Here is a 25,599-nt window from a genome sequence, read left to right as displayed (position 1 = left end):
TAAGAAACACCTAAAAACGCACCTTTTCACAAAAGAGTTCTGATGACTGCTTTCTTAGGTTGCATTTTTTTTTTCCATATCATGTTTTTAAAATGCCTGTTTGCTCATTTTATCTTGTCTGTCTTTGTCCTCCCATGTAGTTGGCTGTAACTACATTGTTGTTTTTAAACACCTGTTTTATAGCACTTTGAGATTTCTCTCTAAATGTAAAGTGCAAAACAAATAAAATGTATTATTATTATTATGAAATTGTATCCGCTTTGCTGCAGACAATGCTGCAGTTATGCAAGGTTTGGGGAAAGGCGTAGCAGCTTTTTTGATGGCCTTATTGGTTGTGCCTGTCACCTGATACACATAGCTGCAGAGAGGGCATCCGGGCAGCTTAGTATAAACGTTGAAGACTTCCTCATCACCATTTATTATTACCTGGACAAAAGCAGCAAGAAAAAGTCAAGTCTACATGACATACAGGTCATGTGTGATGCAGGTGTGAGGAAGATCCTCCCCAGATAGCAAGCGGATCTGGGCCATATACAGGCCAGATCTGGTCCTTGTGGCTTAGTTCCGGCCCATATATGGCCCAGAATCATTACACATCCGCTTGCTATCTGGGTCAAGATGGTCTCCACAAGGTGGCTGTCTCTGGGGCAGCGTGTGAACCCTCTAATGCAACAGTGGGATCCACTTATGATGCGTTCACACCAGAGAGGCAACCGCCAGGTTGCGCCGCAGGGTGCACCCTGATCTCGCCGCAGAATTCGGCGGTACCGGCGGTGTAAATTCGGTACCGCTGGAATTTCATCGCAGATCGGCGCACGCACATTTTAATGTGGGGGTCACCGCGCAAATCCACCGCAAAAGTTGAGAAAATCCAACTCTGGCGTTTCGCCGCCGGCGGTGGTTCGCCCGTGCCGCGCCACCTGATTTGCTCCTACCACGCCGCCCGGCTAGGCAGCTGCGGCGTGCCGCCCAATTCGTGCGAATTGTATTGACTTCCAATATAAACTCGCCGCAAGATTTGGCGGTGAATCGCGTAGGTGTGAACGTAGCATTACTGTTTTCTTTCAAAATGAGATGGACGCAGGAAAGAAAAAGAAAACGGAACCCTCAGGTTCATCCAAGCTGCCCAAGCCTCCATCTGGTCCTATCCAGAAGCCTCAAGCCAAACCCTCCCCCAGCATGCCAGCTATGGTACAGCCCAAGCCCTCCTCTATCTCACGGTCACCACAGCTGCCCAAGCCTCCATCTGGTCCTATCCAGAAGCCTACAGCCCCACCCTCCACCAGCATGCCAGAAGTTAAAGCTCCTGAAACGCAGAAACACACACACTCAAATGACAGGAGTGTCTACTGATAAAATTCTTCTCCTGCTCTTAACCCATCCTGTCATCCGTCCCCAAGGGCAGCCGGGAGCAGACAATAGGCAGCGTGCATGAGCTGCGCCCGGGGACCAGTTCAAGCGCTCCTGTCTGCCTTTGTTAGGGACGGACAGTGTTAGTGGTCTGTTCTTCTGCATGTTTTTCGCGATGGGTTCTTAGGCTATGGGGGAAACCCTTGCAAACACAGGGAGAACATGCAAACTCGCATAGAAAGGCCCGGGAGACCTTGCTGAGAGCGTCTTGCTCAAGGATTAGGGACCTTGCGATCCCCAGCTGGCCACTCAACCTGCCGCGCTACATCACACCCGAGATATAGTTTTTTTTTTATTAGATAGATCGATCAATCTATGTATAAATTAGCTCGAGTCATTCCGGTGCCGGATGGCTTGGGGGAAGAAGCTCTTCCTGAGTCTCTCCATGTTCACCATGTGTGTGCGGTACCTTTTCCCCGACCGAAGCAGAGAGAACAGTCCATCGCCTGGGTGGCTGGGGTCTTTCAAGATCCTGTTGGCCTTGGTCTTGCATCTTCTGGTGTAGATCTCCTCGAGGTGGGGGAGTGACCCTCCTTAAGTACGTTCAATTGACCATACCACTCTGTAGGGCCTTGCGATCCTGTGTACTGCTGTTCCAGTACCAGGTGGGGACATCCTGTACCAGGATGCTCTGAATTTCCTCAGTTGTGATGGAATGAATTTTCCTAAGCGCAAAAGAATTCCCAGCTCTGCTGAAACTTACATTTACAGTTACACAAACTTGCAGTTACACTATACAGTTATGCTTCTGAGTTTCTCATTCGTTAGCCGAGCATGCACTTAACACAAGGCTCTCGAGACAGAATGAGTGTCTCTCAGAATGGGAAGCGAATCGAATGAAACCCAAATCCTCTGATTTAGCTGTGAATGGTCTGACATTTCACAAATGCACAGTATAACTCTGTATTTGCTTTGCATTGCCACAACTAGCAAAAAACTGACTGGTGCTAATGATGAGTCATTTGTGCAGAAAGGGTTTCCAGAATTGAAAGAAAGTGCTCAGGGACCCTTCTGCTTTTCACACAGAGCTCTGGGAGTTAAATACTATGAACATGAAATGAAATTTCGTATGTTCATATTCATGAAGGAAATATCAAGTTTCCACTCCTTCATTACCACAAAGGAACATGAATCCTGGGTGGGGGACAACATGTTTACTGTAACACCTGTTTTTCTGTTATTGCTAATTCTTTGTACAGTGTTTCTCAGACCATGAAGTATAAAACTAATTCGACCCGGAGGATATACAGTATGGAGAAGCAAGGGGGAAATCAGCACTAAAGCACATCTTATCTCTCAGGCATTAATTAACAAATGAACCGTGAAGGGACCCCCTCTGACTCTCTGAGGGCTTAATAGACCGCCTGGAGTTAGCATTTTGATTGCTGGTGCTGACGTTGATCTGACAGTCACTAGACACTCTGACTCATAGATGAAGCAGGGGGAAAATGTGTCCTGGAAAAAAAAAACTAAAATAAAAAAAAAAATCGATTTATTCTAATAATTAAGAAAAAAGTAGTCAAGAATGCCAAGATTCATCTTTGCAAGTCCAAGCTGCTTACTTTTATTCCAAATAGTTTACGAGTTTGCAAAGTCGGGCTCAGAAAGTCAGGCTCAGATAATTCACCAAGAGACCTGATTCTCATTAAAACAGAGCATTATAACACTGTGGTTGTAACCATACATGCATATGCAAATACCTCACTAGCCAATTATCAGTGAGTAGGCTACAGTAGGTCTGAGGGTCAACAGCTGAAGTGAATATTTACAGAGATGAAAGATTAACTGGGAGAAGGGGACCCCTGGTGAGTTCTCCTTCCATAAAGATGTTTTAGGCCTGGAGATAGTGGGGTCAGGGCAATAAACAGGAGACAGCTGCTCACTTTAGAACACACAGGATTAACAGTGTAGATTTCCTATGAAATGTCTTGAGCAGAAATTACAGTAATTTGAATTGATCTATTAGAAGCTTTATGAGGGTTCTAGTTTTTAGACCAGATCAGTTTTCCCTTTGGGCAGGGCATTGACTATCTGAATCTGAGATTAGGCCAAGGACTCATCAATGGAGTCCAGAGCAATTTTATCTGCATCCTAGCTCATTGGCTGTGATATAGAGTAGGTCTGGCATAGTGTTCCGTCAAGGGGAAGTAATTTAAGACACATCTTTGCACACACACATTTACTGTAAATACACATGTTGACATAATAATCTTAATTTGATTTGTGAGATTTATGAGATTTATGTCTTTGGCCAGAGAATTTATCAATATTCTATCCACACTCTTCTGTTTATGAATCATGACAATGTCCTTCATATCCACAGATCAAGACTGGGAACTCTGTCTGATGCGAATGAGGAGCTGCTGCTCTCCCTACAGGAGATCACTGAGTGGCTGGAGCTCAAGGAGGAGGAGCTATCAGAGAGTTTGCCGTTATGCGGTGACGTGATCACCTATCAGCATCAGAGTCAAGCGCATCAGGTATTCCAGAACACTTTTGGCCACAGACTGTTATGCAGTGATGAAAAGTGATGTAAGGAACGTAGTTAATTGTTATGCATAATCCAATTATGTTTGTCTGATATTCTAAAAACGTCATAAGGTATACAATGCAGATAATGTATCTCAGATGAAAGTATAAAGAGATATCCTCAACTGTAAGCTGCATTTTGTAGATTTAGGTAAGATTTAAAACATTTAAATATGTCTATTGCTATGACGAGAGGGATAAATGCTCCATTTGAAATGTGAAAATCATGTCTTTGTGAACTGCTGTTTGGCTTATTATAATTTGGTGTCGGATGACACCATACTGTTGAAAAAAAAAGCTTGGAGGCGTGGCCACCCCTGGTTCAAAGCATGTGCACGTTGAGGTACAATCAGCGACGGGGTACTCTTCTGTGGCCTTATGGGTACCCAAACCCACAAACCACAAGACTGAAACTGACCGAATTTAACTTGTCAGAATTTTCTCTTATTGCTACTGTAGCTCATAACAGACTCATAGTGCATAACTCATAAGTTACATACTGCAGCTTCAATTATGATTCATTCTAGAAATATTGCCCTCACAAATCAACATAATTCCAGTCTGGAACTACTAGAGCTGGTGTATTTTACTCCCTTAAATTCCCTTGGTTATATATGTTTATAGCCAGAGTCTGCTCTCTTATTTTATTCAGTTATTTAGTAATACAATTCTTATTTAATTATCCTTTCATATGTTTTCTAGTTTTATCAATGTTACACCCATTGAATTAAGATCTAAGAACTCATTCAGCCCATTGTCAAAGCTATTTTGTGCAGCGCCCACAGACAGATAGTGACAGAAAGATTTGAAAGTTTGGTCTCTTTCTCAGGTCTTTGTGGAGAAGGTGAAGTCTCGGGAATCCTATATTTATTCCGTGTTAGTGTCTGCCCAGGCCTTGCTGTCCAAGGGGGCCATCTTGGATCCAGAGCACAGCACAGGTGGGTAGGGAACATTTGCCTCATGTGGTGATTGCTGAGTGGTGGTACCAACACCCAAGTGGTTATTACAGTGGATTAGATGTGCTAACTGGGGTAGTAGTAATGCAATAGATACATTCAAATAAGTGTATTCTCTGTCCAAGACATTGTCATAGGAAATGTTGAGTCCTGTGTGTTATAAGGTGATGCAGCTGTCTCCTGTTTATTGCCCTAACTCCGCCTCCTCCTCATCTATTACAGTAATCGTAGTAGTAGTAATAATAGTAGTAATAGTTGTCTACTCCATGTAATTCATTACTGTGCTCTATACAGTGTTGACATATTCTACCGAGGAATGAGCTTCTTGCTGTCCTCTGAAGCTGGCCTGTCCTGTTCCTCCCTGTAGACGTGTGTCCCAGGCAGAGGGCCTGCCACTGGGTGTGGAAGCGGGCGGTGTTGGCCAGGGATCTGTGGGTGAGGGTGATGGCACGTTGCGCTCAGCGCCACGAGCACATGACGTCCACGCTGGAACACCTGACAGAGCTGCAGGGTGCCATGGAGGAGCTGTGTCTGGATTTGGAGCAGGCAGAGGGGGTGCAGGAGGCCTGGGGACCCATAGGAGACCTCCTCATTGACTCACTGCAGGACCACATCGATGCCACTAAGGTCTCCAGAGCTGGGATGTCGCGGTTGGGTGTTATTAGGGTTGGGTTTGGGTCCTCTTCTCCTCAGTGGCTAACATTCTCATATCCAAGCCCAAGAGTGGCAGCAGTAGCAGCTTTCTTCTAGACATGCAGTCTCCATTGTTATTGGTTGATTGTCGTATTGGCTGCCATGTCCTGTTTCTGGTCTGTTGTAGTTGTTTCAGGAGGAGTTGACTAAGGTTCAGAAGGGCGTGAGGCATGTCAACAAGCTAGCCAATCCGCTGACGGTCTCCAACACTCCCCTCTCAGACGACGGCTCCTTGTCTATGCAGCAACTCAATTCCAGGTGGAAACAGCTGGAGGTGAACTACATACACATACAGTACATCTTGCACATTTGTCATATGTCGGACATATGTACACACAAACACGCAGGGGAGGAAGATGTGGATGTAACACCGATGATACGGGTACCGTGTACAATCAAATGCGTAGCTGCACCCAAAGTGTTGCTCAAATCTATGATCCTGAGATGAAGAGTCTCATGCTCTACCGACTGAGCTAGCCGGGGAGTTTAACACACCTAACTCTCCATGTAGCAACTATTGCATGTATTGCACTAATGGTGTAAGCATAATATGCTATGTCTACATGGCCCAGTAGACAGATTGTGTGTGCGTGTGTGTGTGTGTGTTTGTGTGTGTGTGTGTGTGTGTGTGTGTGTGTGTTGTCCTTTTGTAGGAATCCACCAAGGAGAGGCTTAGGCAGCTGCAGGACGCCCACATAGACTTTGGACCCAGCTCCCAGCATTTCTTCTCTGGTAAGCTGCTCTCAGACCGACCCGCGCCAACTTGCTTCTACAAGCCACAACACTGCTTTATTCATCGAAGACAACCATGCCCTACGTCTTTTTAAACATCTCCCATTTTACCTCGTTGAGTGTTCACAGTCTGTTTATTCAACTACTTGCAGTACATTCGCTTTCACACGTTAGAATATACATGATAATCATATTATGCTTCCTAGATTTCTTCCTCCTTCATTTCAGGCTCAGTGCAGACTCCATGGGAACGTGCCATGTCACCCAACAAAGTGCCATACTACATTAAGTAAGCGTAGCTGTGTGTTGAATCTGTGTTCCAGGGTCTGATAGTAGCGTAGCTGTGTGTTGAATCTGTGTTCCAGGGTCTGATAGTAGTAGCGTAGCTGTGTGTTGAATCTGTGTTCCAGGGTCTGATAGTAGTAGCGTAGCTGTGTGTTGAATCTGTGTTCCAGGGTCTGATAGAAGTAGCGTAGCTGTGTGTTGAATCTGTGTTCCAGGGTCTGATAGAAGTAGCGTAGCTGTGTGTTGAATCTGTGTTCCAGGGTCTGATAGTAGCGTAGCTGTGTGTTGAATCTGTGTTCCAGGGTCTGATAGTAGGGCAGGTCTCACCAGCTCATCCCTGCCAGTAGTGCTCTTCTCATGAACCCTGTCCCAGTTTGTTTACTTTGACATGTAACCCTAACATAACAGACGCTCCTCATTCTCTCTCTCTCTCTCTCTCTCTCTCTCTCTCTCTCTCTCTCTCTCTCTCTCTCACTCACACTCAATCTCTTTCTCTCTCTCAATCTCTCTCTCTCTCTCTCTCTCTCTCTCTCTCTCTCTCTCTCTCTCTCACTCAATCTCTCCATCTCTCAATCTCTCTCTCTCTCTCTCTCTCTCTCTCAATCTCTCTCTCTCTCTCCTTCTCTCTCTCAAGCCATGTTTCCATCCACATGTTTTATGCGAATTAAGTTATATCGAATTAAAAATCATAATTCAATTGACAAGTGGATGGAAACATGTCTTCAATCTCTCTCTCTCTCTCTCCCCCCCTGCAGTCATCAGAGGCAGTTAGTTTACTGTGACCACTGTTTTCTGTCACCCTTCGACCCGTCTCTCCTCATTCCCTTTCTCTCTCGTCCCCTGCAGCCACCAGACCCAGACCACGTCCTGGGACCACCCCAAGATGGAGGATCTCTACCAGACGCTGGGTGAGAGAGCGTTTTATCCGCTCGTTCAGATGCTCCAGAGGAAGTGTTGTTGCATGCTGGTGACCTCATATCTTTACTGCATTTCACTTCTGGAGGGATTTGAAACTTCTGACTTATCTAGAATTGATATTCTTCTTGCTGGAATAAGTTTGTACTAGCTGTAGTCATAATAATCATAATAATAATAATAATACTTTATTTGTATAGCACCTTTCATACCAATAAATGCAGCTCAAAGTGCTTTATAACAGAATGTACATGCACAGAGTGCTTCATATACAGTAAAATAGACATAAATAAACAAAAAGCAGGAAATAAACAAAAAGCTGGAAAATAAGATGGAAGATAAAACACAATAAAAGATAAAGATAAGAAATCAAGTAAAATACAATGTCATTCAATATGGTAGCGCTACACCGTGTAAGTATCTTAGGAAGGTACAGAACTACTTCGCAGTGTGTATTCAAAGTGGGCGACCTCGCCCGTGAGACCTCACGCTGAGCCCCTGAACCGTTCACGTCCTTTCATTGTTGTAGCCTATAGGAATATGCTCAGTGAAGATTTACCTCAGACTGTATCTGTCGGCTGTAACCCCTACCTGTCATTCGATATGGTAGCGCTAGATCACAGTGTAATCAAGGTAGGCGACCTCACCCGCGAGACCTCTCATAGAGACCCTACTTGATGTCCTTTCACTGATGTACTGTGTGCTTGGGAACATACTCATACTCAACATACTAAGATTTATCAGACTGTTGTCAGGCTGCTTCAGTGCCAGTGCTACTACTGCTTTGGCTCCAGGAGCCTACTAGATTAGTTTAGAAAGGAAATTGTTTAGAAAAGAGATGCACTTGTGGGTTCTGTTCTATGCCCCCCTACACACACACACACCCCATTGCTCTCTGTAAAGCGCATTGTGTTGCCTCTGCGTATGAATTGCGCTATACAAATAAAGTTTGATTTGATTTGATGCACTGACTATAAATGCAATTTTGGATAAAAGCATCTGCTAAATGACTGTAATGTAATGTCATATCCCAAAGGATGCCTTGTTGTCTCACTGCCACAATTGTAAATGTGACGGTGATCTAAACATGACGACCATGTCTGCGCGCCTCTGTCCCCAGCCGATTTAAACCACATCCGCTTCTCTGCCTACCGAACCGCCATGAAGCTGCGTCGTGTCCAGCGGGCCTTGAGACGTGAGTGAGTTGGGTGGGCTGCCATGATGTCGCCAATGCCGCAGTATTTTTCATTTCATATACTTTATTGTCCCCGTGGGGAAATTTGTTGTGGACTCCGCTGGTCCTGCAGGTCACAAGACAGACATCGCAATCATCCTCAACACTTGAATTTAAGTAGTAAAAAAAATAATAATAGCAACGGCAACATATTACAGGACCCTCAGTTGACATATTACACAACCCTCAGTTGACATATTACACAACCCTCAGTCAGGTAAAATAAAACAGTCAATACAATCAATATAGTTTTGATTCAGTCAGAAACCAATAAGGAAACAGTCAATACAATAATCCAATAAACGGTCCAGAAATGTCATTGTCAGTGCTCTATTATACCTGTTACATACCAAACTACATGTGTGCAGTCCTGATAGACATAGGAATCAAATAATTTTTGAAGCGGTTTAGTCTGCTCCGGGGAGCTCTCCTGCCAAAGGGCAGCAGCTGGAACTCAGAGTGGAGAATGTGGGCCGGATCGGATATAGAGTACACCATGGGTGTATACACTGCTCCAACAGCTAGTACCTGCATACACTGCTCCAACAGCTAGTACCACACACCTCCCTCTGTCCTCAGTGGACAAGCTGAGCCTAGCCTGCGTGGCCGCGATGTCCAAGAGCCTGGGGTCGGCGGCGGCGGCGGCGGCGGGGGTCACGGTCGTCCCAGAGGTCGTCCCCGCTCTGACCAGCCTGTACGAGATGCAGGGGCGAGAGCACGGCGTCGTGCTGGACGTCCCGCTCTGTGTGGATATGTGTCTCAACTGGCTGCTCAGCGTCTACGACAGGTCTGACACGTTGTCTGTGGTTCATCTATCCCCACGCCCCCCCCAACCCCCATCATCTACGACAGGTCTGACACGTTGTCTCTGGTTCATCTCTCCACACGCCCCCCAACCCCCATCATCTACGACAGGTCTGACACGTTGTCTCTGGTTCATCTCTCCACACGCCCCCCAACCCCCATCATCTACGACAGGTCTGACACGTTGTCTGTGGTTCATCTCTCCACACGCCCCCCAACCCCCATCATCTACGACAGGTCTGACACGTTGTCTCTGGTTCATCTCTCCACACGCCCCCCAACCCCCATCATCTACGACAGATCTGACACGTTGTCTCTGGTTCATCTCTCCACACGCCCCCCAACCCCCATCATCTACGACAGGTCTGACACGTTGTCTCTGGTTCATCTCTCCACACGCCACCCAACCCCCATCATCTACGACAGGTCTGACACGTTGTCTCTGGTTCATCTCTCCACACGCCCCCCAACCCCCATCATCTATGACAGGTCTGACACGTTGTCTCTGGTTCATCTCTCCACACGCCCCCAACCCCCATCATCTACGACAGGTCTGACACGTTGTCTGTGGTTCATCTCTCCACACGCCCCAACCCCCATCATCTACGACAGGTCTGACACGTCTCTGGTTCATCTCTCCACACGCCCCAACCCCCATCATCTACGACAGGTCTGACACGTTGTCTCTAGTTCATCTCTCCACACGCCGCCCAACCCCCATCATCTACGACAGGTCTGACACGTTGTCTGTGGTTCATCTCTCCACACGCCCCCCAACCCCCATCATCTACGACAGGTCTGACACGTGGTCTCTGGTTCATCTCTCCACACACCCCCCAACCCCCATCCTCTCTGTCCTGCAGCTACTGCCCTCGCAATCTACCCTAATACCCATAATAGCTTTCTTTCTCTCTCTTTCAAAGTCTCTTTCTTTCTTTCTTTCTTTCTTTCTTTCTTTCTTTCTTTCTTTCTTTCTTTCTTTCTTTCTTTCTTTCTTTCTTTCTTTCTTTCTTTCTTTCTTTCTTTCTTTCTTTCTTTCTTTCTTCTTTCTCTGTCTGTCTGTCTGTCTGTCTGTCTGTCTGTCTTTCTTTCTTTCTTTTCGTTTGTTGCGCTGTATTGACTAGTGTATACAGTATATTCTTCTTGTGACCATGTCTGGGAAATCCTTTGTGATGTGTGTGTGTGTGTGTGTGTGTGTCAAGCTCTTCAGCTTAAAAGCTGAGGGCCTAAACAGTGAGTGTACTACTGCAGGGCTAACACCTGGACATCTGAAGAGTGTGCGTAGTGTGTAATGAACCATGTGCTAATGTGTGTGGGTGTGTGTGTGTGTGTGTGCGCGCGCACCGCGTGCGTTTGTGCGTACATGCCCATGTGTGAGAGACAGTGTGTGAGATAGTGTGCAAATGTCCTCATGTGCAATACCTTTTGTGTAGATATTATTTAACTATTGAATGAAAATATACTTCCAGCTCCTGCACTGCTGAGCACGACTGACAACATGACTGGGATGCTGCCCTTCTCTCTCTCTCTCTCTCTCTCTGTACCCTCTAGTGGTCGCAATGGGAAGGTGCGATTGTTATCCCTGAAGGCTGGGTTGGCGTGTCTATGCAATGCTGACATTCAGGACAAGTGTAAATGTGAGATCCTTTTACGTCTACACAGGGAAACCTTTTCTGTAGCTTACCTCACAAACCAATGACAGTAACTCAAATGAAAACAAATAAACCGTGTGGGCTCCAGTCTGGGCCTATTGGTACGCTGGAGGAGAGGTTTACAGTGGGGTTCAACACTGCCATGAGATGCTCCGCCCATGTGCTGTGACTGGTCTGAGGAGAGGGGGTCTCAGATTTGTTCTGGCAGGTGTCGGGGCCCGGTGGCTCAGCGGACCAACGCCACCTCACGGCGCTGCTCCAGGAGGTCATCCTGATCCCTCGCCAGCTGGGCGAGATCGCAGCCTTTGGCGGGAGCAATGTGGAGCCCAGCGTCAGCAGCTGCTTCCGCATGGTAAACCGGGACACACACACACACACACACACACACACACATAGCATCATCATCATCAGGTCGTCCACAGACGGGCCTCCCATCTTCGTCTCCAGTTGTCCCGGTCCTCCACACACCTGGCCATCTCATCGGTGGTCTCCACTCCCGCGTCCATCTTGATTATGTCCACGAATGTTTTAGTATGACTGTCTTTGCGACTTGTGTCTGCGCCATGGAGGTGACTCCCAAAACACCAGCTTAACAACACAGCACAGCACAGAAAAAACATACAGCACAAGCACAGTAAAATGTCAAGAGGTGGACATCATTAGATTCCTCTTGGCCTACAGAATCTAGAATCTTCCTTATTTACTTTACCACCTTAACATATCCACCACCGCTGGTTCTCTATGGCGGTTCTCTGTGTCGGTTCTCTGTGTCGAGTTTCCCCCCGTTGAGATCTGTTTCCCTCGTTGGTGTGAAAGGAGTCGCCACAGGGACCCAGCTCAGTCGCCCACGGGCTCAGAGTCTAGCCCACCACTGACTCACAGCACTGACTGACCACACGCACACGCACACACACACACACACACACAAACACACACACACACACACACACACTCTCTCTCTCACACACACACAAACACACACACACATACACACACACACACACACACTCTCTCTCTCTCTCACACACACACACACACACACAAACACACACACACATACACACACACACACTCTCTCTCTCTCTCTCTCTCTCTCTCACACACACACACTCTCTCTCTCTCTCTCTCTCTCTCACACACACAGCACAGACAACCAGGCTTCTAATCTCTATATTGATGAACAGTGGACAGGCCTTTGTAAAGCCTGTGTAAAGATTCCGTACTATATCAGAATTAGACTAATGTCACCAAGGATTTCAGCCAATTTTAAAGAATTGAAAGTAGGTCTCAGGCTCTGGGTTGGGAGAGTGATTTATTACGGTCACCAAGGAAGTGTTTATAATAACAGTCTGGGCTGTCTCAACACTCAATGCCAAATGTTAAATATTAGGAACATCAATCTCTCGTTTCTATAGACGTTTAATGATCAATCCATCATATGCCTGCTCCCATTGTCCCAATAGATATGTTTGAAATGACTTAACACATCACTGTACCACTGGGTAATGGCATTTTAACAGGCTGGGTTAAGTGGAGCAGCCAATTACCAAGTACAATGGCACTCTGACCTTGTGGTGTGTGTGTGTGTGTGTGTCCCTGTGTGCATGTGCGTGCGTGCGCTTGTGCGCGTGTATTTGTGTGTGTGTGTGTGCGCGCGCGTGTGTGTGCGTTTGTGCGCGTGTATGTGTGTGTATGTGTGTGTGTGTCTCAGACCAGTGGTCTTGTGATGCTGCTGTAGCTCTGTGGCCTCATCATCCCCCGCTGCCACACTGAAGCACAGCACTGAAAGCCAAACAGGAATGATAACTTCATTATGCCTTCCTCTCATCTAGAGGGAGATGCCCTGAAGAAACCACACATGGGGCGGGCCGTCTCCCAACCTCTTAATGAGAATCCAGTCGCGTCCTCCTGAACATTAGTGACTCATGGGGCATCTGCTTCTCTCAGTGTAGTTTTCATGAATTATTTCCTGTGAGGCTTCAGTGATTTTCTACAGCTCTACTCATGCAGTCTCTCAAGGCGTTCCCGTACCCCCGGGCGGTCCAGGGGCACGCGCCCCTAGCCGACAGCGTTCCCGCTCACGTTTGTCTGCAGGCTCCTGGGAGAACGTCCGTGGAGCTGGCCCACTTCCTGGACTGGATGAGCCTGGAGCCGCAGTCCATGGTCTGGCTGCCTCTCCTGCAGCGCGTGGCCCTGGCGGAGAACGCCCAGCACCAGGCCAAGTGCTCCGTCTGCAAACAGTGTCCCATCAGGGGTTTCAGGTGAGACCAGACGGCCAGAAAGGGATCCCTCGCCACAGCCGTGCTAGTGAAAGTATATCAGACTTCAGCACGGTAACTGTATACGCATTCCCTCCGGTCTCATGTAGGTACCGAAGCCTGAAGCAGTTCAATGTGGACATCTGCCAGAGCTGCTTCTTCTCGGGGCGCAACGCCAAGGGACAGACCTTGCATTACCCCATCATGGAGTACTACACGCCAGTGAGACCCGTGTACACCTCACAGAACATTGCTACAGACAGATTTCCATTGCCGTGTTAAGCGGGGTTCACATAGAACAGCCTCGACGAGAATGTCTGTCTTTCCGTGCGATTTGATATGCCGAATCTCGAAAACGGAACATTCGACCAATTTTGCAGTCACAAAAACAGTTGAATTTAGATCTAAAACTATTTTAAGCCGTGTGGTCTGTTGTATGTCAACCAGGCTTTAAGGTTGTGGAGTCTCTTCTCTCTCTAAACAGACAACCTCAGGGGAGAGGATGCGCGACTTTGCCAAAACCCTGAAGAACCAGTTCAGATCAAAGCAGTACTTCAGCAAGCATCCTCAGAGGGGCTATCTGCCGGTGCAGCCGGTCGTCGAGGCGCGCCACGCGGACCGCCGGTGAGTCCACCCCTCTGGTCGGATGTCGTGCACGTCAGCAGAGGCTGCGCCGCTCTGGGACGGCTCATCTGGAAAAAAAATGTCGGCCGCAATTGACACGTCCGTCCCTGTGTTTCCTCCCACCACAGCGCGTCCCCTCAGCTTCCCCACGCGGACGCACCCTCCGGGACCGAACGCTACGCCTGCAGGTACGGCTCAGGAATCCTTAAATAAGTACAAGGCCTCGTGCCCGGTGGGGGGGTGGGAGGGGGGGTTGTTTTTGCGGCGGCACTCGTATAAGTCGCCGTGAGTCAGAGTGCAGAGAGCCATACCAGGCGGCCAGTACACTCTGCCGGTCAGCGCGGTTCACTCAGCATGTGAACTCAACTTGTCTGCCCAACATGTATACTGACATAGTCCATGACCCATTTTCTGAAGCAATTACCACACTGCCGTCCGTGGCTGACATCATCAGCTTGCTTAGAGGGAAAGAGAACTCTTGGCTGTGAAGACGTCTCTAGCTTCAGTGCCGACGCCCTCTTCGTCTCCGGAGCATCAGTGCAGTGCTGGGTCACTGGACACCGGCTCTACTGTCGGCTTGCTCACGGACAGTCTGCTCATAGACTCACTAATGCCAGTAATGAATAGGACGAGATTTATTCGGTTTTATTAGCACCTAATCATATTAAAACACATCACCCTTCTCTGCTGGGGCATGTTTGACGATGTAATTAGTCATGAAGCCTCCATTGCAGGCTGGCAGGGATGGAGAACCAGAGCTGCTCCTTCTTCAACGAGAGCCTGTGAGTATACATTCCCCCTCTTAGAAAACTAAAGATAACGTGAATTGACTTCGCTCGCCTTTTGAGCCTCATGGCTTCTTGGTTCTTGGTTCCTTCGGTGCTGTGGCCCCTCCCTGACCCAGGGAAGAGGACCAGTATCTGCTGCGTCTGGAGCCCGACCCGTCGGCCCCTCAGAACCTCGCTTATACAGACTGTGAGAGCCGGAGCGAGCTGCAGAGAAGGCTGGACTTGTTAGAAAAGGAGACCAGGTGAGAAGGACACATCGATAGCTCCCATATTCCTGTTGCTATAGCTCCAACTTCTTCTAGATGGGGTCCAGAGTCTTTCCTCACATCGGTTCCTAGAACTGACTGGACTGAGCACTTGGACCTGGTCCCCCGGGCGCCATGAACGATGGCTGACCACTGCTCCTGGCTCCTCCTTGGAGGAGGTTGGCGTTGGATGGGTGAAATGCAGGGAACAATTTCCACCGGCGACCGCAGATGTGTGTGTGTGTTGTGTGTGGTTGTCGCCACTCATTCACCGGTCTGTATTTGCGTGTTGACTGCTTGGCGAATAAAAGACAGAATTTTAACATTACTCTCAAGAGTCCTGCAGGCGGAGCTCCGGCGTGTGAAATGGCAGCATGCTGAGGCCCAGGTCTGTCCCCGTCTGTTGGAGCCCTCCGGGAACTCAGGCCGGGAGCACCAGGACCGGGCCCCGCCGGCTGAGGCCAGGGGCCCCTGGCGGCATAAGAGCAGACTGGAGACCCGCATGCAGATCCTGGAGGAGCACAACAGAGAGCTGGAGTCCCAGCAACACCGCCTCAGAGAGATGCTGCTGCTGCTGCAGGTGAGACGCGCACACAGGAGGGAGCGAGGTGGGGCGTGAAGGACGGATTCAGGCGGGGATCAAACCACCCCAACGTCTACCGCTAGACCAAAGAGGAATCCCCCCCCCCCCCCCCCCCCCGAGATCCAGGGGCAATGTTTGGACTTTTCAATCACAGACTTTTCATCCAGACCCCTCTGGATGGCCCGTACCTTGGGCCATCACACGTTTCCCAAAAAGGAGGGTTTTTGGCCCCCGAGACCAAACGGCCCCGAGTTGGGAGTGCTCGTTATCAACTTGTGATGGCCCAAATTAGTAAGTACGGGCTAACAGGAAATAATAGTGAAAAAGGTAGCAAAAAACATCCTGAGGGGTGGACCTGGCTCCTGGCCTATTACTCACACTTTGTGAGTCCTCTCAGTGAGAAGTGCTATAAAAAAAAATATATAATTTTTTAAATACACTAAATGGGCATGGAGGAAATAAAAACACTGTAGTTACTGTGGGAAATGCACATAAATCTCTCTACACTGGGTGTAAAAGTCTGCCTCATATACTGTATATCATTTGGTTTCACAACATTTCAATTTGCCATTATGTCCCAATTATTCCAACAGTCTAAAGAGGATTGTGAAGACGACGTGTCCACCTCTACCTGGTGCTCGTCTGTGTATTCTCCTGCTGTGTCCAGGTGGGACCACCAGGGAAGACAGCCCGGCACAGGGACCTCTGACACACAACACACAGGTGATTCAACGCAGGGAAGCTTCATTGACGTGATGGACTCAGAGTCTATTCAAACTGTTGAAGCCTGTTGAACCGGACCTCTGATGGCTTCGGCTTGTTCATCTCTCAGGAGCTGTGCAGGTGCAGAGCCTGGAGGGTGCAGCTGATCTTCAGCACGTCATAGAGAAGCTCAAGAACGTTTTCCCCACAGAGTCTAAACAGAACGGTGAGTATAGAGCTACTGTAGAGCCAGGCCTGATTCTGAATCACCGATTCTAAATCAAATCAAACTTTATTTGTATAGTGCATGGCATACACAGAGTGGGGATAACAGTACCAACACATGCTGGATTTAATTCTCTTAAGGTCTATCAACAGCTTTACTTCATTAACCTGAGTCAGTCCTCTACTTTTCATTAACCTTATTTGATCATTTAAATGTCTGTATAGTGTTTCACATCTCTCCTTCGCCCTTAGGTGCAACTACACTTTTTGAACCATAGGTGTCGCTGTTGTCCCACAGAAGATACTCTCCATTCAAGAGCTGAATTCCTACAAATGGAATCCATTTCATCCCCACCATTATTTTGTTTTCTGTTTTGCAGACATTTCACATAAAAGCACTACCACTCACTGACCCATTTACTAGTTTACATGTGTGGCAGTTATTCTTTCTCCTATAACACATATACCATTAAGATTCTGTAAATAGCAACTTTTGATTTTGTAACCAAATGACTGTTTGGTACACACTCTCCTTTTTGGGGCCTCTGTTGCAAGTAAAAGTACTGTACCTATATGATATTGTATGATTAAAGTTGTGCAGAAGACATCCACAGTGTTCTTTTGATGGCTGTGCTAACAGAACCTCTGAAACAAACCTGTGCAATCTGCCAGCCAATGAACACTTCAGAACCGATTTAATGAGAATCCAGCCCCGCCCTCCCGAACATTAGTGACTCATGGGTCATTGCTTCTCTCAGCGTAGTTTTCATTAATTATTTCCTGTGAGCATCTCTGACTGTGAGGCTTCAGTGATTTCTGCTCTACTCAGGCAGTCTCTCAAGGCGCCTCATTGTGGAGATAGCAATTGTATTTAATTGTTTTTTGACAGGAGACAAGTAGACTAGTTGTTTAGTAGACAATAGACAAGTTGTCCCTTAGGAGCACCCATGTATTATTCAGTTTATAACAAGAATCGTTTTGGATTTGGATTTCAGTCTCAGGTCTGACCCCTGGAGGAACTTGCAACTGCATCCTCAGCCTCCATCCCACTGACGTAGATGTCCCTTAAGTGACTCAAATGAATAATCAATCAAGAAGCAAGTTCATAAACATCCCATTTATTGACAGTCTTAAGGTAACATAAGTTAGTAACCCTCAATATAACCTTCCACTGTGATAAACTGATCACAAACCATTCCAGTCATGTTCATGGACACTTGTCTTTGTTTGACCAGTACCAACAGGCTCATTACAGTATGTACAGTATATATACTATGGCATGTTGCTAATTGGGGATGATATGGCTCGTATATTTTCCCAAGAATCGGACAGAAAAAAAGAATACCTAAAGAAATATCATGCACTCCTGACTCAGCATCTGGCCTTGTGTCCTGAGTGTGACATTGAAGGGATCTACATACATTAGAGTGCAAAATGGAAACAATTTCATACTTTTATAGAACAGGTACTGGACATGCAGTCAAGTTGTCATGCTCACAGCTGATGAATTTGACCATCTGTCTGTAAGTGTTCTACCGGGGAAATAAGAGTTCACAGTCTCCGGTGCTGTTGTGGAGTCTTCTGGCGTTAAAGTTACGTTAGTCAAATCTTGATCAAATGTCTTCATGTCGCAGCACTTTGTAAGTGAGCCAGTAGAGGACATTGAAGATGAGGAAACTCAGAGGGAACACAGCCCGGGATATGGTGTCGATCCGCTTGGCACGGTCAACAAAGCGCCTGCGGATGTCATAGAAGGGAAATCCAGGAGGCAAGTCAGCAAACACTGGCGGGGCGTCCATCTCAGTGGACACACACGGACCTATCCCATAACCAGGGAAGAAGAAGGCCTGCGCCTGCCGAGCCAGTTCCTCCTCCTACAGGGAGAAACGAGGGGTTAATATCACCCGTCATTCACACTGAAGCTCTCCTGTCACACATCACACACTCCATATGAGCACACTACTGTGTATGAAACAGTCTCAGCTCTGTGTTTAAAGAGTTCTTACGCCAGCGCAGACGCAGCACTGCTGGGGGCCCCCGTCACCCGGCACGCTGTTCCCCTTGGCTTTGCTCTCAGCTGCCCCCTGCCGGCGGACAGCAGAGACACACAAACACAGACGTTCCGCCGTCAAGATTGGACATGACTAAGGTTTACATATCATTCAGTGATGCAGTGTCACTGGTTTTAATGTTTCTTTAAAATGCAAATAAGTCAGAAGCAGCATCTGATTCATAACACGTAGGTACGTACCCAAATCAAGGTGAGACCTGGTACCAGTGTAGTGGATGGTAGGCCTATACGTAGGTATACGGAGTATACTCACATCTTTACCCATGGACCCACAGTATACCCACTTCTTTGAACACGCCTAATGTAAAAACTGTAACATTTCTGCTACAATATACCCACTTATTTAGTCACCACTACACTCCTGCCTGGGACCAAAGACTACTACAGTTCATGCTTGGAGCAACTCATGATGCATCACCATACTGTGAAATGTGTATGCATTTACAGGGCTCTCACCTTCAAACAACTGGACTAATACAATAATCTATTAGATTAATTGTTTTATATCTTTATTTTTTGCTGCGACCAGCAGCTCTATAGGTCGCTCTGTGGGTCGGTTGGTCGATCCGTCCACAAAAGCATTGGTACCACAGCTCTTACTACACTAATTATACAAGAGGAGAAGATTCAGCCGATTGAAAATGCTTGTAGTCTACTCTATAGCTCGGGCGTGGTCTCAGCTATTGCGAATTCACGCTTGTTTGTTGTTGTTTTTTACATTTATTTTACAATTTACAATTTCTACCTTTTTCCCTTCAAGTGAGACAACAGCGAGTCAAGCTGTTGACGTTGTTAACCAGAGGTGGGAGGAAGAGATGGGTTGGATTTAGCACAGGTCAACGCTCCGTGGAACTCCAGGCATCGAATGCGACAAGCAGCTGAACTGTGCTCCTCCCGCATGACTGGGCATGTGCAACAGTAAGAGAGCCGGGCCTGAGGGGGAGAGGAGGGTGTGGACGGGGAGAGGAGGGTGTGGACGGGGGAGAGGAGGGTGTGGAGGGGGAGAGGAGGGTGTGGACGGGGGAGAGGAGGGTGTGGACGGGGGAGAGGAGGGTGTGGACGGGGAGAGGAGGGTGTGGAGGGGGAGAGGAGGGTGTGGACGGGGGCTTGTACTCACTGCACGCTGGCGCTGCTGTTCTCGGAGTTTTCGCCTCAGTCTAAAGAACTCTTTGTGCTGCCGGGAGACAAAGTTAACGGCTGCGTACTCCAGCAGAGCAGCAAACACGAACAGGAGACACACGGCCATCCAGATGTCGATGGCTTTCACGTAAGACACCTGCGCGTGAGGGAACAAAGATGGGCACTGTATATTTGGCGTTTTCTAAAAATGAGGTATCTTTTGTATCACATCTCATATTGGTAAATCCCCATGTCTGGTTGGTTATCTGCTGATATCTGGCCAGTCATTGAACCCTGGCCTGGACCAGATTGGCAGATGACAGTAGCACCTGGGTTAAAATACTATTTGAAATCCTGTCAATTGCAGTATTGTTTGCTTGAGTCTTCCTGGGGTGTCAGGTGGGTGGGGTTTGCATTTTTGGAAACAGCCTATTGTGGCATTCAAGAACAACCAAGCACAGATAATTAATTGCAATCATTTCAAATAATTTTTTTTACCCTGGTCTGGAGCGTCGGAGGGTAGTACTGTATCTCTGACCTTAGGCAGGGAAGCCCTTGAACCAGAGCTCTGGGTGGTCATGGTGAGCACGGTGGTGATGCCCAGGCCCACCCGGGCGGGCGCGGCGTCCATGTTGATCCAGAAGGAGACCCAGGACAGGATGACGGTGAGCAGGGAGGGGATGTACATCTGGATCAGGTAGTAGCCCATCTGGCGCTCCAGGTGGAACTTCACCTCGATGCAGGTGAACTTACCTGTCAGTCGCAGACAGCAGGGGCGCCGTAAGGGGGGGGGGGGGGGTTAGGATGATTCCAAGGGCCCTGCACTTACAGGGGCCCCTATAAACCACTATTATTATTTTTATTATGATAACGTCTAAGTTTGGTTGGCCCAATATTATATTCTTTCATAGGGTCCACATTTTCTGGCAGCACCCCTGGCAGACAGTGGAGAGAGGGTGCATGAATAATGAGGTATCAGCGTGCAGCCTTACAGGACACTGGAGTTTGGTATCTACTGTACCTGTGTTGTAGTGCTTGGTGCAGTAGCCCATATCTTTCTCCTCCTTCAGCACAAACTGAGGGAGCATCAGGTCGTCAGCCACCTGTACGGACCCCACGTCCAGCCACTGGAATATCAGGTCGTTCATCGTGTAGCCGACTGCGTGAGACACACAGGGTTGGATAGGGAGGAAAGACGGAGACATTCGTTTGATTTCGTTTGAGTCGAACCAACAGCAGAGGAATATAACGATCGTCGGTTGCAGCCGACAGTCTAGCGAAGACCAGGGAGCAGAGCAGGCGGGGGTTTGAACTCACAGCTTTCAAGCTGCATAGTGCATATCTGACTGTCCATGGGGAAGTTCTTCAGGTCCATGGGACAGGACAGGATGAGAGTGAGCCTGAGTAACACACAGAGACACGGTGAGAGGGGGAACAGCTGATGAGGCAGCTATTAGAACACTCACACATAAGCTTCATTTTGGATTCAGGGAAAGGTGCCCAGTCTTCCCCAGCAAGTGTGCCCTCTTTCCCTCCCAGGGGTGAACTGGTGTAAGCTTTCTCCACCTCATCAGATCGGAGTTGCTCTATTCAGAACACCTGCACATTCCTTCACACTGCAAAAAACATTTGTTAAAATACAAGAAATAAACACTGAATTTGAGGAGAAATTACTTAATACTAGTGAAATTATTTGTCCATGTAGCAAGATAATTTTACTTCATAAGACATTTTAAAATGGTTGGAGATTAGAAATAAGATAGAAACTAGTAAAGAACTTTTAAAACTAGAGAATTAATCTCATATTTACGAATCTAAGACTTTCAATCTTGGCAAGCGCAGAACAATTAGCAGTGAACTAGGACGGAGAGGGAACCGGTGCACACTTCAGGGAGAGAGGAGGAGCGTTGGACCACAACCAACAAGAACAGGAAGTAGGCTACTCTGATTCAGCTGAGGAGCAGAAATCTTCCATCTGTCTCTCTCAGGAGGAAGTATGTGGGGCAGTTCTAGGAACAGCGTTGGTTCAGGCTGCTGCCGACTGACACTTGGTCACCTGATGCTGTAGAGGACGTTGCCGTTCTGAAAGATGCGCAGGAGCTTGTTGTCGGTGGTGACCTCGTGAAAGTTCGCCCCCTTCTCATTGGCGAAGAAGAGGTCGGGTTTCCAGATGGAGTCCAGCATGGAAGGATCGAGGTCCAGAGAGTCGTCAGGGTACTCCTTATAAGCCAGCCGCGGGTCATTCCACTGCTGCCTTAGAAACACATTGAGCCGATAGTCCTATGGTTGTTTCACAGGAAGGTTTTGATTAAAAGTGGTTGTAAACAGTATAAAAATATTCAACGTCTGGATTAGAGGCAGGCTGATGATGATGATGAGGATAGTGGAGAGTCCGATGATGATGATGATGATGATGAGGATAGTGGAGAGTCCTCACCATGGTGGTTTCAGTGATAGATCCAAAACTGTTGATGAAGATGTTGCATGTCACATTTACAGGAGGTCCTGAAAATGCATAAAATACAATTCAAATCAAATTCCATTCCTTATTCAATTAAGTGGAAATGAAGTGGAAAGCTGTCTTTAAATGGATTCAGTTGTCTAGACACAGCATAGAACTGTGTTGTTATTCCCAATATGCCATTCGTACAGTGCATCTCTCAACTGCCGACAATCTAAATATTTCGTAATCTATAATTCTAAGAGGGGTCACATCGGTGTATTAAAGGATGATGATGATCAGGGAAAGACCCTGTATGCGCTTGGCACATTTCAGGGATGCGGAGCAAGTATGAAATATATATGACAAGTGAGCCTGGGGAGATGTGGAGGGAGCGAGTGGGAGGGAACTGTCTGTTCATCTCTGGCTGTGCAGCAGCAGCCTGAAGTAGGTCTCTGGGTTAGCATGCAAGCCAACTGACACGTTTCTAACTCACACTTGGGGGAATTTCTGTGTAAAAATACCACGGCTAATAACTAACACCGTACTGTCAAATTAATTATCTTTTCAACATCTTAGGCGAGATTTACACTGCAACAAGACACACACGCACGCGCACACATGCACACACACTTGTCATGGATGCAGTGCAACACTGTGTCAACAGCCATACCTTTGAAGTTGGGTCTAATGCGAGCGTCATACCCTGATGTGCGTCCCATCAGTTTGTCCAGGAAGTCCGAGGGGGACGGGGGCCTCGCCGCCCTGCTGGGCAGCTTCATTTCCTTACAGGACACAGGCCTGCTAGGGGAGGAGGGCTATCAGTGAGCATTTCATTTTACATGGTACCCTGTGCATATGACAAATAAACATTACATTACAGTCATTTAGATTACATTACAGTCATTTAGATTACATTACAGTGATTTAGACGCTTTTATCCAAAGCAACTTACTGTACAATAATTGCACTATACTCACCAGAATTCACAAATCTTTTCTAAACAAGTGACTAAGAGCATAATCTAGTGCTAAAGGCAAAGTGCAAGAGTAGCAAACTAAAAATACAAAAGGTGCTTAAGAGGGAGGGTTCAAACATCTGTGAACCACTGCATCAGCACTGAATGATGTAGGCCTACAATGTATGCAGCTGGTGACACATACTGTAGTATGATTGGCATTGCATTACTCTAATGTTACACTATAAGAACATATGATGTGATGCGACAATGGACATTTGGCTAGCAATTATTTGTGACAATTATCCATGTGACAAAATCATTTCTCCTCTATGCTGTTCTGAATAATCGCCACACTTCGTTTACACTGTGCCAGCGCTGGAGAACTGTCTGGCTGGATAAATTATCATTCAAGGGTAGGGAAAACAAAACGCTGTATTTCTTTAAACCAATCACAATCGTCTTCAGCGGAATGGTTGTTAGGTTTCATGTAGTCTAGATTGAATCTGATTGGGCGGACAGCAGATATCACCGTCACTGATTGGGCAGTAATAAACAAATGACAAGGCTCATCCCAAAAACCAAACGAATGACAAGGCTTATCCCCAAAATCAACATCTGTTGAGTCAGACTAAGAATAACAATTATTTCACATTGTGGGGCTAAAATTATATTTATGGAATGAATCAATATTTAATGAGATGTAAAAGTCTGCAATATCTGAATCATTAAATACATCACACTGGTCATCTCATTATGAGTTATAATGAAGCCCAGTCACACATGAACAAAAACTAATCTCACTGGGCTAACATTAATAAACATATGTATTTACAAACATTGCAAAGTGAAATAAAGTATAATTACATTTTCTACGGGCAGTTAAAATGAATGCAATTATGATTCAGTACCAAACTATTTGAATTTGCGGTATAATAGTCTCTCACTTTTGTATTAAAATATACAAAATCTGTATTTAAAATAATTCTACATACATGTAATGTCTACTTAGTCATGTTGAGGTAAAAAATATTTCATGCTCCTTACTTGACTTGTAGGAAGCAGACAGATGAGACCCATACCATCCACAGGACTTGTGAGAGCATCCTCTGCTGACAAGCCTTTGCATAAGAGAAAAAACAGAGCAATCTTCAGATGCATAAAAGTCCGACGGGAGAAGCCTGTCGAGGAAGGCACAGCGACATGATGTTGCTCCGCTGCCCACACGAAACCTTATGGAGGATCCTCTGCAGGGGCACCTTCCAGGATAAGGTCTCTGTACTATTCAGGATCTGGGCAAGTATCACTATTCCAGCATTTGTGTGGATGAATTTAAGCTTTATCTCTTTTCCACAGCCACATACACATACTAAAGAGACAGTCTTTTCAGATCTTTTTCAAGACTCAGTGCCTTTGGCTCCAAATCGTTTTAGCTCATGACAGCTTAAGATCTTAATGAGAATAATTTGGTTCCACACTTAAGATGCCATCAATGGAATAAATATTTTCTTTTGACCAAGAATGTATTGCTTAATTTTCATTGTAATGAAAATTAAACAAATGTTCATAAATTACTTGCAAAAAAAACATTTCTGCGAGAACTAAAAAAAAAAAGAACATTTTACTTCAGGGCAAGACAAAGGTAAGAACAAGGAACACAAAGTTGAGAAGTACAAAAAGGGATTGGCAATTGTCTTCAATCTTATGTTTTTCTGTAAGTAAATTTACTTGTCCTTTCTGTTAACAGGCTTGTCTCTCTAAACACCCAGACAATGTCCAATATCTGTCAAAATGCATAAAGGGGAAACACATTCCATGCCTTTTCTTGAATCCAAAAGCAGACATGGTAACTAAACATCCAACTGAGAAGATATAAAATATTTCTCACTCTTGTAAGACTGTTCCGTATTCCCATGTGGAGTCCGTTTGAAAGGGAAAGCATGTCCTCCACGGAGAAAATCATTAAAATCATGCAGAACATTTTTTCTGCATGTGAAAGCATTTCCAGTTCCATAGTGGATAACTAGGCCAGCCTTAATTTTAATGTGCTTAGAGCATACTCAAGACCTACTTTCTCTTTTGAGTGCTTCTCAAGGCTGTTGCTTGTAGAGGTCAGATGACCTCTACATAGAGCTGTCTGTTCCCATCTCCTCTTAGCACTGCCAAGCCAGAGCTGCTGAACCTGAGCTTCCTGGGCGCCCTGAGCCTTCCCCTCACCCTCCTCCATACCATGTTAGTCTTAGGTGGAAGATGTGGTCACATCGAAGAACAGTAGGGAACATAATATTTAATTCAACCAAACAGCATCTCTTCCACACTGATGAACCTTTGCAGAAATCACAACTGCATCTAATCTGCCCTGACAGAGAAGCCACA

At 46.6% G+C, this 25,599-nt stretch overlaps 2 protein-coding genes across 2 annotated transcripts in view; one reads left to right on the top strand and one right to left on the bottom strand.

The window, feature by feature from the left end:
* Positions 1-17,199, top strand: part of LOC311318920 (dystrophin-related protein 2-like) — a 31,817-nt gene extending 14,618 nt beyond the window's left edge. Inside the window, exons 4-24 of the mRNA XM_084450354.1 lie at positions 3,734-3,890; positions 4,769-4,877; positions 5,263-5,522; positions 5,716-5,862; positions 6,242-6,320; positions 6,549-6,609; positions 7,452-7,513; positions 8,641-8,715; positions 9,334-9,541; positions 11,110-11,195; positions 11,405-11,562; positions 13,305-13,471; positions 13,579-13,690; positions 13,953-14,092; positions 14,221-14,280; positions 14,827-14,874; positions 14,997-15,122; positions 15,462-15,705; positions 16,302-16,431; positions 16,541-16,636; positions 16,888-17,199. Of these exons, the coding sequence (XP_084306480.1) occupies positions 3,734-3,890; positions 4,769-4,877; positions 5,263-5,522; positions 5,716-5,862; positions 6,242-6,320; positions 6,549-6,609; positions 7,452-7,513; positions 8,641-8,715; positions 9,334-9,541; positions 11,110-11,195; positions 11,405-11,562; positions 13,305-13,471; positions 13,579-13,690; positions 13,953-14,092; positions 14,221-14,280; positions 14,827-14,874; positions 14,997-15,122; positions 15,462-15,705; positions 16,302-16,431; positions 16,541-16,636; positions 16,888-16,913 (2,551 nt within the window). The 3' untranslated portion in view covers positions 16,914-17,199. The remainder of the gene's footprint in view (positions 1-3,733; positions 3,891-4,768; positions 4,878-5,262; positions 5,523-5,715; positions 5,863-6,241; positions 6,321-6,548; positions 6,610-7,451; positions 7,514-8,640; positions 8,716-9,333; positions 9,542-11,109; positions 11,196-11,404; positions 11,563-13,304; positions 13,472-13,578; positions 13,691-13,952; positions 14,093-14,220; positions 14,281-14,826; positions 14,875-14,996; positions 15,123-15,461; positions 15,706-16,301; positions 16,432-16,540; positions 16,637-16,887) is intronic.
* Positions 17,200-18,248: 1,049 nt separating this feature from the next.
* glra4b (glycine receptor, alpha 4b) lies at positions 18,249-24,239 on the bottom strand (the record flags this gene model as incomplete). The annotated part of the gene is made up of 9 exons (XM_084450353.1): positions 18,249-18,509; positions 19,824-19,982; positions 20,364-20,578; positions 20,847-20,984; positions 21,143-21,225; positions 21,882-22,105; positions 22,263-22,330; positions 22,939-23,066; positions 24,232-24,239. 9 exons carry the CDS (start codon positions 24,237-24,239, stop codon positions 18,249-18,251), a joined length of 1,284 nt encoding a protein of 427 aa, XP_084306479.1.
* Between the last annotated feature and the right edge of the window lie 1,360 nt (positions 24,240-25,599).

The sequence above is a fragment of the Borostomias antarcticus genome, assembly GCF_949987555.1.
Source record: "Borostomias antarcticus genome assembly, chromosome: 15".
Taxonomy (NCBI): Eukaryota; Metazoa; Chordata; class Actinopteri; order Stomiiformes; family Stomiidae; genus Borostomias; species Borostomias antarcticus.
Note: the sequence above shows the minus strand (reverse complement) of the source record. Positions and strands in the feature narration are given on the sequence as shown.